The 14,499-nt window shown below is 38.4% G+C and overlaps 4 protein-coding genes across 10 annotated transcripts; 1 reads left to right on the top strand and 3 right to left on the bottom strand.

The window, feature by feature from the left end:
• Window positions 1-20: 20 nt before the first annotated feature.
• LOC127250659 (putative pentatricopeptide repeat-containing protein At3g16890, mitochondrial) lies at window positions 21-4,444 on the bottom strand. Of its 5 annotated transcripts, XM_051274073.1 has the most exons (5): window positions 4,332-4,444; window positions 1,774-4,143; window positions 1,135-1,223; window positions 391-498; window positions 21-306 (listed from the first exon to the last, which is right to left on the bottom strand). In XM_051274073.1, the coding sequence occupies exon 2, from the start codon at window positions 4,037-4,039 to the stop codon at window positions 1,919-1,921; it is 2,121 nt and encodes a 706-aa protein (XP_051130030.1). In that variant the 5' UTR covers window positions 4,040-4,143; window positions 4,332-4,444; the 3' UTR covers window positions 21-306; window positions 391-498; window positions 1,135-1,223; window positions 1,774-1,918. The 5 variants fall into 5 exon arrangements, with proteins under 5 accessions (XP_051130030.1, XP_051130011.1, XP_051130021.1 ...); XM_051274054.1 differs by having other exon boundaries at window positions 21-498; XM_051274064.1 differs by lacking the exons at window positions 21-306; window positions 391-498 and adding an exon at window positions 521-1,059.
• A 33-nt stretch (window positions 4,445-4,477) lies between these two features.
• On the bottom strand, window positions 4,478-6,352 carry LOC127250701 (GTP-binding protein SAR1A-like). The gene is made up of 3 exons (XM_051274110.1): window positions 6,031-6,352; window positions 5,480-5,611; window positions 4,478-5,015 (listed from the first exon to the last, which is right to left on the bottom strand). Exons 1-3 carry the CDS (start codon window positions 6,157-6,159, stop codon window positions 4,695-4,697), a joined length of 582 nt encoding a protein of 193 aa, XP_051130067.1. The 5' UTR covers window positions 6,160-6,352; the 3' UTR covers window positions 4,478-4,694.
• A 267-nt stretch (window positions 6,353-6,619) lies between these two features.
• Window positions 6,620-7,827, top strand: LOC127250740 (60S ribosomal protein L29-1-like). 2 transcript variants are annotated; one of them, XM_051274179.1, is made up of 4 exons: window positions 6,620-6,772; window positions 6,872-7,001; window positions 7,088-7,210; window positions 7,471-7,827. In XM_051274179.1, the coding sequence occupies exons 2-3, from the start codon at window positions 6,900-6,902 to the stop codon at window positions 7,169-7,171; spliced, it is 186 nt and encodes a 61-aa protein (XP_051130136.1). In that variant the 5' UTR covers window positions 6,620-6,772; window positions 6,872-6,899; the 3' UTR covers window positions 7,172-7,210; window positions 7,471-7,827. The 2 variants fall into 2 exon arrangements, with proteins under 2 accessions (XP_051130136.1, XP_051130128.1); XM_051274171.1 differs by lacking the exon at window positions 7,471-7,827 and having other exon boundaries at window positions 7,088-7,342.
• A 111-nt stretch (window positions 7,828-7,938) lies between these two features.
• LOC127250682 (dihydrolipoyl dehydrogenase 2, chloroplastic-like) lies at window positions 7,939-14,372 on the bottom strand. Of its 2 annotated transcripts, XR_007838758.1 has the most exons (16): window positions 13,980-14,372; window positions 13,003-13,149; window positions 12,534-12,668; window positions 12,275-12,383; window positions 11,475-11,599; window positions 10,788-10,913; window positions 10,633-10,713; window positions 10,391-10,453; window positions 10,075-10,149; window positions 9,920-9,998; window positions 9,722-9,822; window positions 9,273-9,386; window positions 8,930-9,043; window positions 8,745-8,816; window positions 8,397-8,584; window positions 7,939-8,157 (listed from the first exon to the last, which is right to left on the bottom strand). XR_007838758.1 is itself a non-coding variant. In XM_051274085.1 (15 exons), the coding sequence occupies exons 1-15, from the start codon at window positions 14,235-14,237 to the stop codon at window positions 8,537-8,539; spliced, it is 1,647 nt and encodes a 548-aa protein (XP_051130042.1). In that variant the 5' UTR covers window positions 14,238-14,372; the 3' UTR covers window positions 8,324-8,536. The 2 variants fall into 2 exon arrangements, 1 of the variants encoding a protein (XP_051130042.1); XM_051274085.1 differs by lacking the exon at window positions 7,939-8,157 and having other exon boundaries at window positions 8,324-8,584.
• Window positions 14,373-14,499: the final 127 nt, after the last annotated feature.

The raw sequence follows: 14,499 nt of genomic DNA, 5'->3' as shown, positions 1-14,499 counted from the left end.
GCAATGGAAATGCCATTTTCGTGAGGCAGCAACACCAGAGAGCAAGGCTTGGGCTAATTATATACGCAAAACTGGAATAAGATACAAAATTGCAAAGATTCAATGGAGAAAGATGCGTGTATCAGGTAGTTGACAAATCTTCTAGCATAAGAATGTAGTCTCAATCAAGAAGAAATGAGGCCTGATCGTTTACAGGAAAGGGAAAAGTAAACTGTAGGTAATCTACTATGGTTGAGGCCTGAGGGGAGAATGGTTGGCTATCTCAACAACTTCACATACCTTTAGTGAAACAGCAAGAAATCATACCTGCAATTAAAAACTTTTAGTACAAGTAATGATTTATAATGAATAAGAAATATGTAAAAGGGAATGGCAATTTTCTCATCTTACTCAACTTCTATGCCAGATGCAAAACTCAACATCCACCCACACTCAGCAATGACAATGGAAAGTTGCAGCATCGATATTCAGAGTCAAAATGCTAAGCTCAAGTTATCCCTACAGCAATGAAAAAGTCAAAAAACCATTGTCCAAGCTTTCACCATTTCATTTACATAGATACAAGTCACAACAAAAACCATCCAGAAGAATTTTATTCAGCCCCTTCTTAACAAGAAAAGAATTTGATACAAATTTGTTTAATTTTACAAATTTTGTTTGCAGCCCATTGCAATAAATAAAAGGCCACTCCAACAGTGACCACAAAATCATCATCCTGTTCAAAGCCAGGGTAGATACAAAAGAGTAGCCCAGGATCGAAAGAAACCGGTACAATAGATAATCTACGAATGTTTTTCTCTACAAAATTTCCTAAGGAGCATACACACTACATATTCTCTTGTGTCATGTGAACTTTGTAGTCACCCATTCACAAAAGAAGTGATAAAGAGACAAAGTTTGCTTCATCCACGGCAGATTTATAGTTGCAGGATTACTAATGGCAATCTACACATGTGAATTGTTGAATGTTGAGCTTTCTGAATTTCACTGCTGAGAAAAAAATTGCAGCTCCACACAACCTCAGTCTAACAGAAAACTTGTGCACAGCTCCGAGCCAGCCTATAAACCATTTGTGTATTGACATCGTGAAAGACCCCACCAAACTATTCAGTGGAAGATCATTGATGCAGGTACCTGATGGATGAAGTTATCAAGCAGAACCTTTTAAGCCCTTGCCGTCACCATTCGCCTCCATGGGCAATTAGGCACAAATGTCCCAAGTCCTGACCACCAATAAAAAATGGATCAGGGCCTTCTAGGAAATACAAAATAAGCACATATTAAGACAATCAAACTTGAAAATAAATAAATAAATATATATATATATATACACATATAAATAAACCAGCATTTGAAGAGACTCAATCAATATGTCAAGAGATACATGGTTTGCTGCCAACATGCAACAAAATAAACTACTTTAGACTTGCAGTTCAGGTTTATATACAGATTTTCTAAACAAAGTTAGTATCCACTACGAAAAAAGTAGGCATGCTCCAGAAAAGAGGAGTAAAATGCTTCAGCAATAATTATCTATTTGGATCAGATCTATCTTTGCTCACTGACAGTGTCTATAACACTTTACACACAAATAACCTAAAGAACAAAATATTGGTACAATTGTTTGGTGGGGGATGAGGAGGGGGGAAATAGAAACCAAGAAAAGACCATTACTGACATGAGGATACTTAACTGCCCAAACAAGCTTTATATTCTACTTCTTTTAAATCCAAATCGTTCAAAATGCAAATATATATATGATAAGAAATTTACCAGAGCACCACATTACATAGGCATGGTCATCCCTTCAAATTTCAACCATGAATAGTCTTGACTTAGGAGCCCACAAATTAACAGCGCAATTGCTGCTAATACTTCATGAAGCAGCTCAAACTTGTGGATCCATTAGATGTATCAATCAGCCAAGGGAAGCAGTATCCTGAACAGGCAGTGGTTTCAACTTCATTCCCATCTCGTTGTATTTCAACCACACATCTCGGGCTTCTTGAAATTCTCCCGACTTAACTAAGCAATCAACGTAAGCATTGCATAAATAAGCATCAGGTGAATATCCATTTGTCTCCATGGAAGTAAACAAAGCTTTCACTTCAGGAAGACTTCCAGACTCACAAAATGCATTCATAAAAGCAGAGTAAGTAAAACAATCAGGACATAAGTCCAGCGCTAACATTCTTTTGAGAAACCTCCGTGCCTTGTCAATTTTGTTAACTTTACAATACATCTGTATTATGGCATTGAATGTATAAACATCAGGTTGTATCCCATTAATCTGCATTTTTCCCAGCAGTTTTGTTGCCATGAATGCATCCCCACAGATGCACAACGCATGGATTAAGCTATTGTAGGTGACAACATTAGGAGAGATTCCCCATTCCATCATTTCTTGGAAACAATCGAAAGCATCAGCAATCTGCTTAGCTTGGCAAAGAACATTAATTATTGAATTGAAAGTGAACACATCTGGTTTTAAACCACGATCAAAGATCATCACTAATATTTCCCGTGCCTTGACAACATCCACATCCTTGCAGCACCCTGAAATAAGGGTGTTGAAGGTAACAATATTCGGGAGAATACCTCTTTTAGACATCAATCTAAGGGTTTCTATTGCTCTATCCATCATCTTAGCTTGGCAGAAGCAATCAATGACCATGTTGTACGAAAAGTCAGTCATGACTAGCCCTTCCGATAGTAACCAACTTATATATAAGTTCCCTTTGTCCTCTCTTCCTGAAATGTACAAGGCTTTAATGAGTGCCAAGCAAACAGTCAAGTTCACCTTCACCCCATGTCCTACAAAATACTCATACACCTGACAAACTTCCTCAAGATCCAATCCCTTGAGTAAACAAGCCACTGCAACGTTAGCTATTGAACTATCAGGTATGTAACCTTGTCTTCCAGCTGTTCTAAAAAATGCAGCTGTGTGCTTTGGTAGAGAATTATTACAAAGGCAATAAGCTATAGTATCATAAACAACTTTAGGAATATTGGGTTCTTTCTTCACCCATCTTGATAGCAATTCAAATGCTTCGTTAGGGGGCAATGAACGAAAAGCTCCATTAACTAACGATCTATATGTCGCATCATTTGTCCTAACATTCCTTGCTTTCATTCTTTCAAGAACTTTGAATGCCTCGTCTACTCTTTTAGCATTGCAGTATCCATCAATCAAAATAGTGTATGTAAATACATTGGGTGAGTGTCCGAGCCCCTCCATCTGTTTAACCAGACGTACGGCCTCATCCATTACACCCGCCTTACAAACTCCATGAATAAGAATGTTATAAGTAAACCTGTCCCTGACACAGTTATCCACCTCCATCTGTTGAAACTTAAGGTAAGCCAAATCAAGTGCATTTGACTTCACTAGTCCATCTATGACAGCATTATACAACCTTGTACTCGGACTAATCCCCAAATAAGAAACTTGCTCAAAAACCTCCGAACAGTATTTTGCCAGCCCCAACCTACCCCAGCTACCAATCAAAGCACAAAGTAAGTTTTCAGTCACACCGCATCCAGAATTGCGGATGTCATGTACCAATTCAGAAGACAACAATATTGGGCCTTCCCTATAAAGCGCATTGCACAGAGCACTCCAAACTGATTGAATTTTGGCAAGTGAAGGATTGGAGTTTGAGAGCCAAGCGTAAAATCGCAGAGAGCACAAGGCGTTGTCTTGGTTCTGCAAAATACTGACCGCAACTCGGGCATTCAAGATCAGCCTTTGAGCCTTAACCTCATCATTCAGAAGCAAACACCAGTCTTTTCTGGAAAGAATCCCCAGCAAGTAATTGTGATCAATGGGTTTAGATTCGAACCTTTGCTCAAGCGTAGAATTGTGTAGTTGCGGAAGGGAATCAGAGGCAAAGTTGGAGTCCTTAAATTGAAGCTTACCAAGTTGAGAATTATTATTCGGATGGGGGAGTCTGGCTTGCGGTTTTTTTTCACCGGCAGTTCTTGTTCTCCTGACGAGGGGGGAAGCCCTAGAAGCGAAAGACGCAGAGCTTCTCATAACTCATAGGGCCTCGGGCAATGGCGGAAGTCACTGATTGCTCGCCTCCAGGTGGAAGACGGAAGTGGCAGATGCCCTCTGCGTCAGCCCAACTCAACTCAAACCTAATTCAACAAGTTTCCCACTTAAAAAAAAATAATAATAATAATAACAATAATAATGGAGTAATTTGTTTTAGGGGCATTTATTTACCCCCAAAACCTTCAGGGTGTGTTTGTCGGTGGATTTGGATTTTTAGGTTTTTATTTTTGAATAATAAAAACTTGGATTTTATTTAGGTGCGTTTATTTACCCCCAAAATGACTGAATGAAAGAACGAATGGGAGGAGAACTTGAAGTTGAAAAGAACCCAATCCAGCCTGCTAACAATATAACAATGTCAGAGAGAGAGAGAGAGAGATTGAGAGATGGAGAGAGAGAGAGAGAGAGAGAGAGATCTTAAACAAAACGCCACACAATCAATCAATCAGTTCTACACTTAGGTCTTCCTTCATCATCCCACTTTTTGTTACATGAAAACAAACAAACAAACAGATAGATATCAGCCACAAAATGGAACATAACCTCTGCCTCCCTCTGGAATTCACTACCAAGAACAGACAAACAAGTTTTTCCTGGTGGACTCGAACACCATAATCATCCATCCATCCCCTACTTACTTAATGTACTGAGACATCCATCTGAACCCCTCACCATATCCCATTTTCCGCACAATGCTGCACATGAAAACCTCGAGTGGCCGAACATTGGTCTCCGCAAGATTAACATTTCCCTTACCAGTGGTGAGACCCGTGAGCCCCATGTAGTACCGCAGCTCATCCTCTGAAGCAGCCGCCGGTATGTCAATCTTGTTCCCCAGAATCAGGAATGGGACATTCGCTAATGACTCGTCCGACAGAAGGGCATCTAGTTCCTTCTTTGATTCAGCAAACCGCTCCTTGTCATAAGCATCAACTAGATACACCACAGCATCAACCTAAATCAAACCATGTAAGAGGGAGAAGGGGATCATTAATACAATTGCTTGCTACACTGTAGTTCAGAAAATATGAGAATTCAATTCCCAAGCAAAAACTAGAATCGAAAGCACGAGCACAACAGGATAACAATCTCCAATTGCATGTGAGCGTTGAAATCATCTACATATGCGCTAAAATAACCAATATCTTTGCAAACTCTACATACAATGTGGACTCTAAAGTTAGGAGACCTCCCGGACTTTACTTCAAGCCAATTTCGACAAAGTCTTGCATATTTCAGACAAATGCAGCATAGAGTAAATATATATATATATGTATGTGTGTATATTAAGCAGGTGTAAGTATTTATTAGAATCCCTAAGGTAGCAACTGAGAAGACGAAACAGAACACGATCTAGGACATTAAGGCAGGATATGCAATAGAAGTTTTCCTCAAATTATATGGAGAGGCATTATTAACCTTGGCGTAGTAGTCTTTCCAGACTCTCCTAGCAATCTGATGGCCTCCCAGATCAAACGCTTTGAACTTGATTTTGCCAATACTCAGTTCCTCTGAGGTAGGGTACTGGGTTGGTTGGTGCTGCACCAGTCTCTGCATCCAAATTCACACACATCATAACAATTAACATATCAGCAATCAATTCAACACAGCCAACATAAGAAGAAAAGTAATATGCTCGTTTGTGTGCATAAGAAAAGCCACTTTGCAGACAAAACTAAGGTATCAAAGATGAAAATAAGCAACCAATCAACTCACTGTGTCAACTCAAGTCATAAAAATCTTCACTGAAAATAAGGCAGCATCAAAGTACATAAATCAGCAAAGTAATGGTATTGCAAGATTCTAGCAGATTTCGATCTAATCTAGATGATTGGCTATGAGGCATTAGATGATCAACAAAAACAATCCACGAGACAATTGCTTGATTGATTCTATAGACGTATAAAAAAGAAACGCGATTGGAAGTTAGAGATGGGCAGTGCTAGAGAAAAAGGGGTATGCAGCAGAACCTCATCTTTCAACATATGAAGCAAGGTTGTCTTCCCGGCATTATCGAGACCCAGAAACAAAATCTTGGCCTCCTTCTGGTACAAACCCAAGGATGCCAAAATCCCGTAAAACCAATCCAAAAGAAACATCTTAATTCTCTTGAACAAGAACAAGAACTGAAAAGCCCTTCAAAAAAATCAAAACCGCTCAGCACCCAAGACCTGTGGGCGAGCAAATAGAAAAAGGCCAAAGCAAAGAATTTTCAGAGAGGATGGAGGCACTGAAGAAGTTTAGGTAGGCAGGCCTCTTTCTTTCTTTCTTTCGGTTTTCTATTTACAGCGGCCGTCTACGTGGAGGCTCCCTCTCACATGGAATCATCCAATTAATGATGTGTTCTGTGCACATGGGACGCTGTGATTGGCTGAGCATCGTCAGAGAGAGAGAGGGTCTTGATGGCGGTGGCGCTACAACTACTACAATCACAATTTACAAGGATGGATGGATTCTACAAAAGTCAACATTGCTGCTGTTGCTGATGCTGTTTGTTCTTTTGTGGATCGTGATACATCTCATCTGTGATCAACGCACTTACTTTAATGGGCCATTTTTTAAATTCTTTTTACAAGCCCAATTAAATTAATGCTAAAAGTGGGCTTGAAGTTCCGTTCCTTATAACCGAGGTAACCGGGTCACCCCCAAAAGAGATTAGGGTTTCAGAGCTTGTACCTTCTCGCACAGATCGTCGCCGCCTGCAAGCGTAAGGTATGTATGGTGGGATGTGAATGTTGATGTATTTTCGCGGGGGATGTGCTTCGATTATTTATTTGAAGCTTTCTTGTTTTAATTAATATTCGGAAACAGAGGTGAGAAGAGGACAAAGGAAAGACCAATGGCGAAATCGAAGAATCACACTGCACACAACCAGTCATTCAAGGCGCACAAGAACGGCATCAAGAAGCCTAAACGGCATCGCCGTACATCTACCAAAGGGGTAAGTTTTATCGATTTAGTTTATGCGTGGGGTGTGTGTTGCTGCAGGGAGCTTATCCTTTTTTTTGGGTGCTGAATCTTATCCAGATGGATCCTAAGTTTCTGAGGAACCAGAGGTATGCAAGGAAGCACAACAACAAGAGCGGTGAGGCTGCCAGTGAGGAAGAGTAGAGATGCATTCACTGCACGCATCATTGTAATTCGTTCAAGGTTGAATTTTTGTGGCTGTTATTCTGTTTTTGTTTCTTGCTTTCATTGGAATTTAATTCGAATTGTGATGAATCTTTGCATCCCTAATCACTTTCATTAGTTTTATAATATGGAACATATACCTTGCGTCTAGGTTTCAGTGGCTGCTGCTGCTTCTTCTTCTTCTTCTTCCATTAATATTTGCCATCACTTTGATGAAACCAAACCCAGCAACATCTTAGGCCGAAACTAAATTGAGCAACGTGAATATATCTATGCAGAAAGTTATTTTGGGGGTGGAAGTTTGTCTGTGATTGTGAAACTTTGATCACCTGGCACCTGCACTGCTTGGTTATAATGAGGTCTTGGATGAACCATGTGTTGAAACTGAACTACTGAAAGCATGCATGCTTGGAGAAGAATGAGCATTGATTTGCAATTGAGAGAAGGAAGCATCGTTTAATTAGGTTATCAGCAGATTGGGGATATGAAAACCTCATCATATGGAGGATGTGAAAAAGTACTGATTTTGATTTAAAGTATATATTTAGTCTGTAGAAAATGCACTCCATAGGCCAAATTTTGCAGCAGTGTTGTTGTGCCAAATATTTCTTCAACCTCTTATCTATTTATTCATCATTTACAATTACATGGGAAAATTTTCTACCCAGAATATGATGAACTTGCGTGAGGGGTATTTCCCATCTTTTATTTGCAGATGACTTGAGTTACTATTACTACTATTTACATTTGCAGATGACTTGAGTTACTATTACTACTATTTACATAAGCAAAATGTGGTCAAATTTGATCGATGAATGAAGCATACATTATGCATGCATATCCTTTGATGGGCTTCAAAGCAAGGTATTGCCTTTACTTGCATGTGGATATGGTCACGGGTTAAATCTTGTCGATGTCTTCTCTGTTTAGCTTGTCATGCAATAAGTTGATGGATTGGATCAATGCTGTGAAGCAGAGACATATATTGTATTTAAAGGGAGAAATGTGTTGCCTATATTTGCTTTCTTACATAATGTAAACAAGAGACATGAGTGCAGACGCATGGGTATAATTATATTAATGGGGAACTAAATGGAAAATGGCAAGATCAATAGGATTTTGTTATCAGCATATTGAAACCCAACTTTCATAGAGGCCAATGTTGAGTATAGTACAAAATAATGCAAAGAAGTTGTAGGCGAACCTGATCACCGAAGAACAGGCTTTCAGATAAACCCACACCATTGGAGTGTCTTCATGGATTGTTTGCACAATTCTTAAATCCTCAAATATTCCACACAACCTGCTCTATACACTATTTAATTTGATAATAGAAGTCCTAGCCTACACAACAACAGGTTCACTTACTGGGTTGGCAGCATGGTAATTCACCTGTTCATAAAAGCAACTAATGTTAGTTTAATTAGCATGTTTGTATCTTCAGACAAAAATTTACTTTAGAACATCGGGTGTCAGAATGACAACATCTCACAAATTGGCAATAAAGATTACCTCAAAAAATGCTGTGACAAATATCAATATCTAAGCATACCTTGGCTGACTTGTAGAGCTCATCAAGAACTTCGGATAAGGTAGGATGTGCATGAACAGCAAACTTTATGTCCTATGAGATAGCATAATTCTTTTTAAAGAGGTATCCTTGGGGAATATTTCTGCATTTCCAATAGGGAGAAAAGGTGCACATTATTGTGTGATTTGCAAGGATCATTCACATACCTGAACTCGTGTGCCTAATGCCATAGCATTAGATGCTTCATGTATGAGGTCTGCAGCGTGCATCCCAAAAATGTGAACCCCAAGAATCTCACCATTGTCAGGTCTGTATATTAACTGCAAGGAAAAGTGAGAATTGAGGAGATTTCTGAACGTTTATTTTGGTATTTCTTCCATAGCATGCATTCAACACTATGCACAACAAACTTTAGTAAATGAGAAATGGGAGAATGTCGGAGAATTTTGCATAAAGGATATGCGGATTACATACGAGCATCCACCATGATATATTATTACATTTAGGAATTTGTATATAATGATGTGCGGCAGAGCTACAAGAGAGTACCTTAGCGAGTCCTTCTCCTTCATTTTCAGCAAGGGCTTTGGTGTTAGCCTTGAAACTTGTTTTGGCGATACTTATCGAAAAACCCTCATTTTTAGCCTTTTCCCTTGCCTGAGGCTGGAGAGAAAACACTGTATGACTGATACATTTTAAATTATGAGCAATTCGTTATAAACGATATTTCTTTCATAAAGCCACGACTCAGTGATCAGTGGAATAAGAAACGACAGTAAAGACGAATAGAAGTCCAATTTTTAGTTGCCAGTATGAATTTCTAGTTGGCAACAACCTATTGCTTCCAAGGACCATGCCATGAGCTGTAGAGAGTTGCTCTCGGTTGGCTGGATGTAAGAAATCTAGTTAACTATATTTCAATGCTGAAAGAAGGTGTGCTGGAACAAGAGTTCAGAAGTACAACAACCTGCTGCCAGGTATGCATAGGTCAAGTTTACCTCAGTCAATCCAACCATACTGATTTCAGGGTGAGTAAAACAAGCTGCAGGAATGCTCAAATGGTTGAGAACGTGATCCTTTCCAGCAAGTTGCTCAACTACTGTAAGGATCAACAAAGAAAAAGGAACCAGAGATATATATGAGAGGAGCCAAGTTTACCTGGGGGGTAAACAGTTTTTATTATATAAAAAACTCACCAGATATTCCTTGAGCACTTGCAGCATGAGCAAGCATCAATTTGCCATTAGCATCACCAATGCAGTATAAGTGTGGCACCTGAATATAAAAGAACGCGTCTAGAACAGTTGGAAACTGAAATTGAATAGTAGTAAGAACGGTCTGATCAACAAACTGATTTTCCAGTCGCATCAATCACTCTCATTCGTTCATCAACAGGAACAAAACCACGTTGAGTCTCCACGTTAATCTGCAAAAGAAGCTGGCTGTTTTTCTTGTATGGAAAGCAAAAACATATATTGGCATAAGAAGGATCAAAAGTATCAAGCAAGGTATTCAAGGCATTGCTGTGAGATTTATTTTTTCACCAATGCCTCAATGCATTATTATCACGACATCCTTAGAGCTGTCTTTGCTTGACAAAAAATGACTTCATTTTGAATTTAAACTATCGAGAGGCGAATCAAGTTTGTGAGATTGAAATATCATACATTCTCCAGTCCTAAACCTTTTGTGAATGGAGCCCTTCCTGTTGCAATTAATGCTGCATCCACCTACAGCAAAATGAAAGGTTCTATTTGTTTATAAACTGTAGATGGAAGATGATTATTGATATAAAAAAATGTAGATTGGGAATTTGAATGAAATTGCGGAATGACACTTTTATTGAGAAAAAAACACACACACACACATATATATAAGTGTGTGTGTTTGTGTGTGTGTGTGTGTGTACCTCCAGCGTATCTTTTAGCCTTTTTGTCTTGGCATCAATAAGCTCAATCATCACTGGTTTTCCACCTTTGGCAGGAGAAATCTTTCAAAATATCAGAATAGTCAGTGATTCTTAAGGAAGGAAACTGTAAACAAGTAGCAATCTTAATTATATACCTTGGATGCAAATACTCCAGTGTAATAATCAATTTTGCGTGGGTTTATGAGAACTCTTTGTGCTAACTTGCTTATCTCAGGATCAAAACCTGGCATTAATTGATCCAGAGCTTCAATAAACGTAACCTGTGTGATAGTTAGGACTTGTTATTACTTTTCCATATCATTTAGCTCTATGAGAGGATATAAAGTTTCGTTCACGAAACACACATACGCAGGAAGCCAGTCATTGAAAGAAAAATCTAAATACTAGTTGATTATAATGCCATTCCTTAAAGAGAAAATGGCATGACAACTTGGAAGTAAAAAATTCATGACATGGATATATTTGTTTGCATGCAAAAAGGAATTACAGAATGAACATGCAACTAATATATGCATAAAAATTTTCTCACTTGGTAAACACAAAAATACAATGTCTGATATCCTACTATGCTAATTGTGATTAGTGCAGGTTTGGTGGGAAAGTGTAACAGAAATCAGCTGAGAAATTTGTGATGGACATCACAATGGAGTATAGAGTTGTTGAGGCTTAGGAAAAGGTAAGTGAGATCCTTTTCTAGCTAATTATTTCATTGTGACCAAATCCTTCGACGAAGGAGTAGGAAAATAAATACCAAATAACTTACTTTGAAATAGAAGATTTAAATGTGGCATAAAAATAAACAGAAGCTAATTTTCCCTTACTTCACTACCAAGAGCAGTATAAACATCACTAAACTCGAGCCCAATATAACCACTTCCAACTATCGCAATCCAGTTGGGAACAAATTCCAGTTTAAGTGCATGATCACTGGTGAATACCGTCTTCCCTGCAGATTAAGATGACTCCATACATTGGGACATGCAAAAGAACACAATAAAAATAACAAAAATTATAGATTGCACACACAAGTGTAGTACACTGTGGAAGAGAAATAAGTGGGTTGGCATGAGAGACAGAGAGAGGGCAATGAATTGTTTGTTTCTTTTAGATTTCTAATTCAATTTCTATCTTTCATGTCCTTTCCTACTATTTTCCTTCATAGATAAGTTGCAAGTAGATAAAGGAGTGTCAAATGACTATGGAACTGTAAGCCAAATACAGATACAATTAGTAAAAATCATGGCACTGTACCGCTTCTTCAAGCTTTGCATTACGATCAATTGAAGTGTAAACCATATACAAATTAAAGCCATATGTCTCAAAAAGTAGAGAGTTAAGACAAAGTTTTGCCCCCATCTCTGTGGAAATCTTGAGTTTGATTTAGATCAATTTAGGTGGCACTACAAGTTGTAGAAAGCGTAATGGATTGGATGGGTCATATGGCTTCATTTATATGGTTTCTAAGAAACATCATTATCATATTTAGAGGGTTTAGACTATGATCAGGCAAAGAAGGATAAACAACAATCATAAAATATGTTATGCTGAGGAATTGGATGTTTAAAATGGAGTTTTCACAAGCAAAACAGATGAATATAAACAAGAATCTAGGAACACATACCATCAATTTCAATTCCTTTGGGAACAAAAGGAACTGAACCTGTGGCAATGATTATGTCTTTTGCAGTGACAGAAAAACCACCCTTCCCATACTTGATCTTGTGTGGACCCTGAAATTATTTGAGAGCCAATTGCATATGAAAAGTGTAATATCCGATACAAAGTTTGAATTAGCATTAACAATAGTAGCTGACATTGAAGCATGAATTTTACTAAAATATTTTATGTGATGAGTTGAGACAATAACATTTCAAACATACCACTATGGTGCCAAATCCTGTCAGAATGTCTACCCCAAGTGCATTCAATGAATTAGTCAGATTACCACGAATTTTCAAAGCAAGATTATTAGCATGGTCAGCCACTGCTTGTCGATCATATCCAGCAGCTGAAACCTGGAGATAGAACAAAAATTATCATAGCACTATGACCAAAAAAATACTGAAAACAAGCGAATTTAGCATGCACCAACAGCAGGGAATTGTTTTATTAGTAATAACACATTATTCCAACAGAACATATCTATATCACAGCCCACAGGCAGCATCAATGAGCAAGAAGCATGTTTGTATTAGTTTATTCAAAGGCCGGGAAAATTTCTGAAACAGAATGGAAGAAAAAATCCTTGGTTCTTGTACTAATAAACCTAAAGCTCCATGATGACTAACAGAATAAAGATATCCCTCTTTATATTTTTCACGACCCTAATAAGGTAAAGAGATCACACACCTGCAAACCCAAAGCTTTCATGTGATGTTCATCCTGTAGTTCACGCATCCTACCGCTCACTGCAAGCAACGCTTTTGAGGGAACACATCCTCTATTTACACAAGTTCCACCCATCACATCTCCCTCGATAATGGCGGTTTTGAAACCCTGAAAACAAACATGTGATTTTGAGTTCTGACAACCTTATTAAGCTATATTGTATTCTTGATCATGTAATAATCTGTTTGAAAGAACATCACTTTTTTTTTTTTTTTTTTTTTTCTCAGAAGGAAATAATGATGTATGTATAACAAATAACATTTATATATTTTCCACACAAGACTTTCATCTAACACAGATTCACCATGAACCATTCATTGATAAACTAACCTGGACCCAAAAAAAAGACCAACCTGGACAAAGTCAAGACTCAATATTTAGAATATTTTGCATCAAGAGGCAAGCTTTATAGAAAAAGAAAGCAAATATCCTCACTCCAAAGCATACAACACAGATATAGAAAACATTATCAGCCAAGAATCTTGTCACACTGAAGTCTCTCACATAAAGAATCAGTATTAGATCACGTGGGCTTGAACTTAGGATCTTGATTCCACGAGTTATATATATAACTTACAGAATCTAAAAAATGTTCTGCTCAGCCTCTGAAACAGGGAACTTTGGTGAATTTGACTATCAATTGAGTTAATAACCTCCAACCTTACACGCAATGAACTAATCACAAGATAAAACCATCAAATTGTAATATTCCTAACCATCCAGTACAATCCTCGTCAATCTTGTCATGATACAGTAAAATGCAGCTCCATACCACAAGTAACCAAGCTACCCACACATCAATATACACTAAAGGTCAAAACCACACTATTACACACGAGTCAGAGGCAATTTTAGCTCAAACATTCTCAACTCCATCAGATTCATCAGCCGTTCATTGAGTCATAAACAACTTCAATCAAATAAGAGTGAGGTCCTACTTTTTCAACGGCATGCAGTGCCGCCCCATGACCTCCAACGCCAGCTCCTATAATAACAAGGTCGTAATCGAAGGACCTCGGAGCACTCTTGGATGTAGCAGAAGCCAGCAGCAAGAGCAAGCGCCGCCTCGGTGGAGGAGATCTCCTTGGAGCAAGGCGAAGTTCCCGACCATGGAGGCGAAGGCCGCATAATCGAAGGTTTGCATTTGGTAGGAGAGTGGAGTGCGGAAAATGAGATGAAAGTGCAGCAGGCTGCATTTGGAAGTTGCGAGGGAATGAATTATGGATCAATGACAGTTCAGTGTTCACGCTTGATAGCCATTGCCATGGTAGGGAGGGAAGGATGAGTTGGAGATATTGATAGAGATAGAGATATCCAGTGCTGACGTGGCAGACAGAGGAGAGAGAGACAGAGGTGTCTCTTCGTTTCATTATTGCGGCAGTTTTGTAATTAGATTATTATTATTATTTTTTTTTTTAAAAAAAAGGTGAGTGGAGAAATGCGGAGTAGAGGAGATGC

This window comes from Andrographis paniculata, unplaced genomic scaffold (genome assembly GCF_009805555.1).
Source record: "Andrographis paniculata isolate CXL003 unplaced genomic scaffold, ASM980555v1 Contig11END, whole genome shotgun sequence".
NCBI lineage: Eukaryota > Viridiplantae > Streptophyta > Magnoliopsida > Lamiales > Acanthaceae > Andrographis > Andrographis paniculata.
The sequence above is the reverse complement of the archived record's forward strand: the minus strand, read 5'-3'. Positions and strand labels throughout refer to the sequence as shown.

Coding starts and splice junctions, on each gene's coding strand:
- LOC127250740 (XM_051274179.1), top strand. CDS start 6,900: ATGGCGAAATCGAAGAATCACACTGCACACAACCAGTCATTCAAGGCG. Junction 7,002..7,087: donor GCCGTACATCTACCAAAGGG/GTAAGTTTTATC, acceptor AATCTTATCCAG/ATGGATCCTAAGTTTCTGAG.
- LOC127250701 (XM_051274110.1), bottom strand. CDS start 6,159: ATGTTTCTTTTGGATTGGTTTTACGGGATTTTGGCATCCTTGGGTTTG. Junction 5,612..6,030: donor TTCATATGTTGAAAGATGAG/GTTCTGCTGCAT, acceptor ATTTGGATGCAG/AGACTGGTGCAGCACCAACC. Junction 5,016..5,479: donor GGAAAGACTACTACGCCAAG/GTTAATAATGCC, acceptor GGTTTGATTTAG/GTTGATGCTGTGGTGTATCT.
- LOC127250659 (XM_051274054.1), bottom strand. CDS start 4,039: ATGAGAAGCTCTGCGTCTTTCGCTTCTAGGGCTTCCCCCCTCGTCAGG.
- LOC127250682 (XM_051274085.1), bottom strand. CDS start 14,237: ATGCAGCCTGCTGCACTTTCATCTCATTTTCCGCACTCCACTCTCCTA. Junction 12,669..13,002: donor TGAAAGCTTTGGGTTTGCAG/GTGTGTGATCTC, acceptor TTCTATCTCCAG/GTTTCAGCTGCTGGATATGA. Junction 10,454..10,632: donor GGCTAAAAGATACGCTGGAG/GTACACACACAC, acceptor ATTTTGCTGTAG/GTGGATGCAGCATTAATTGC.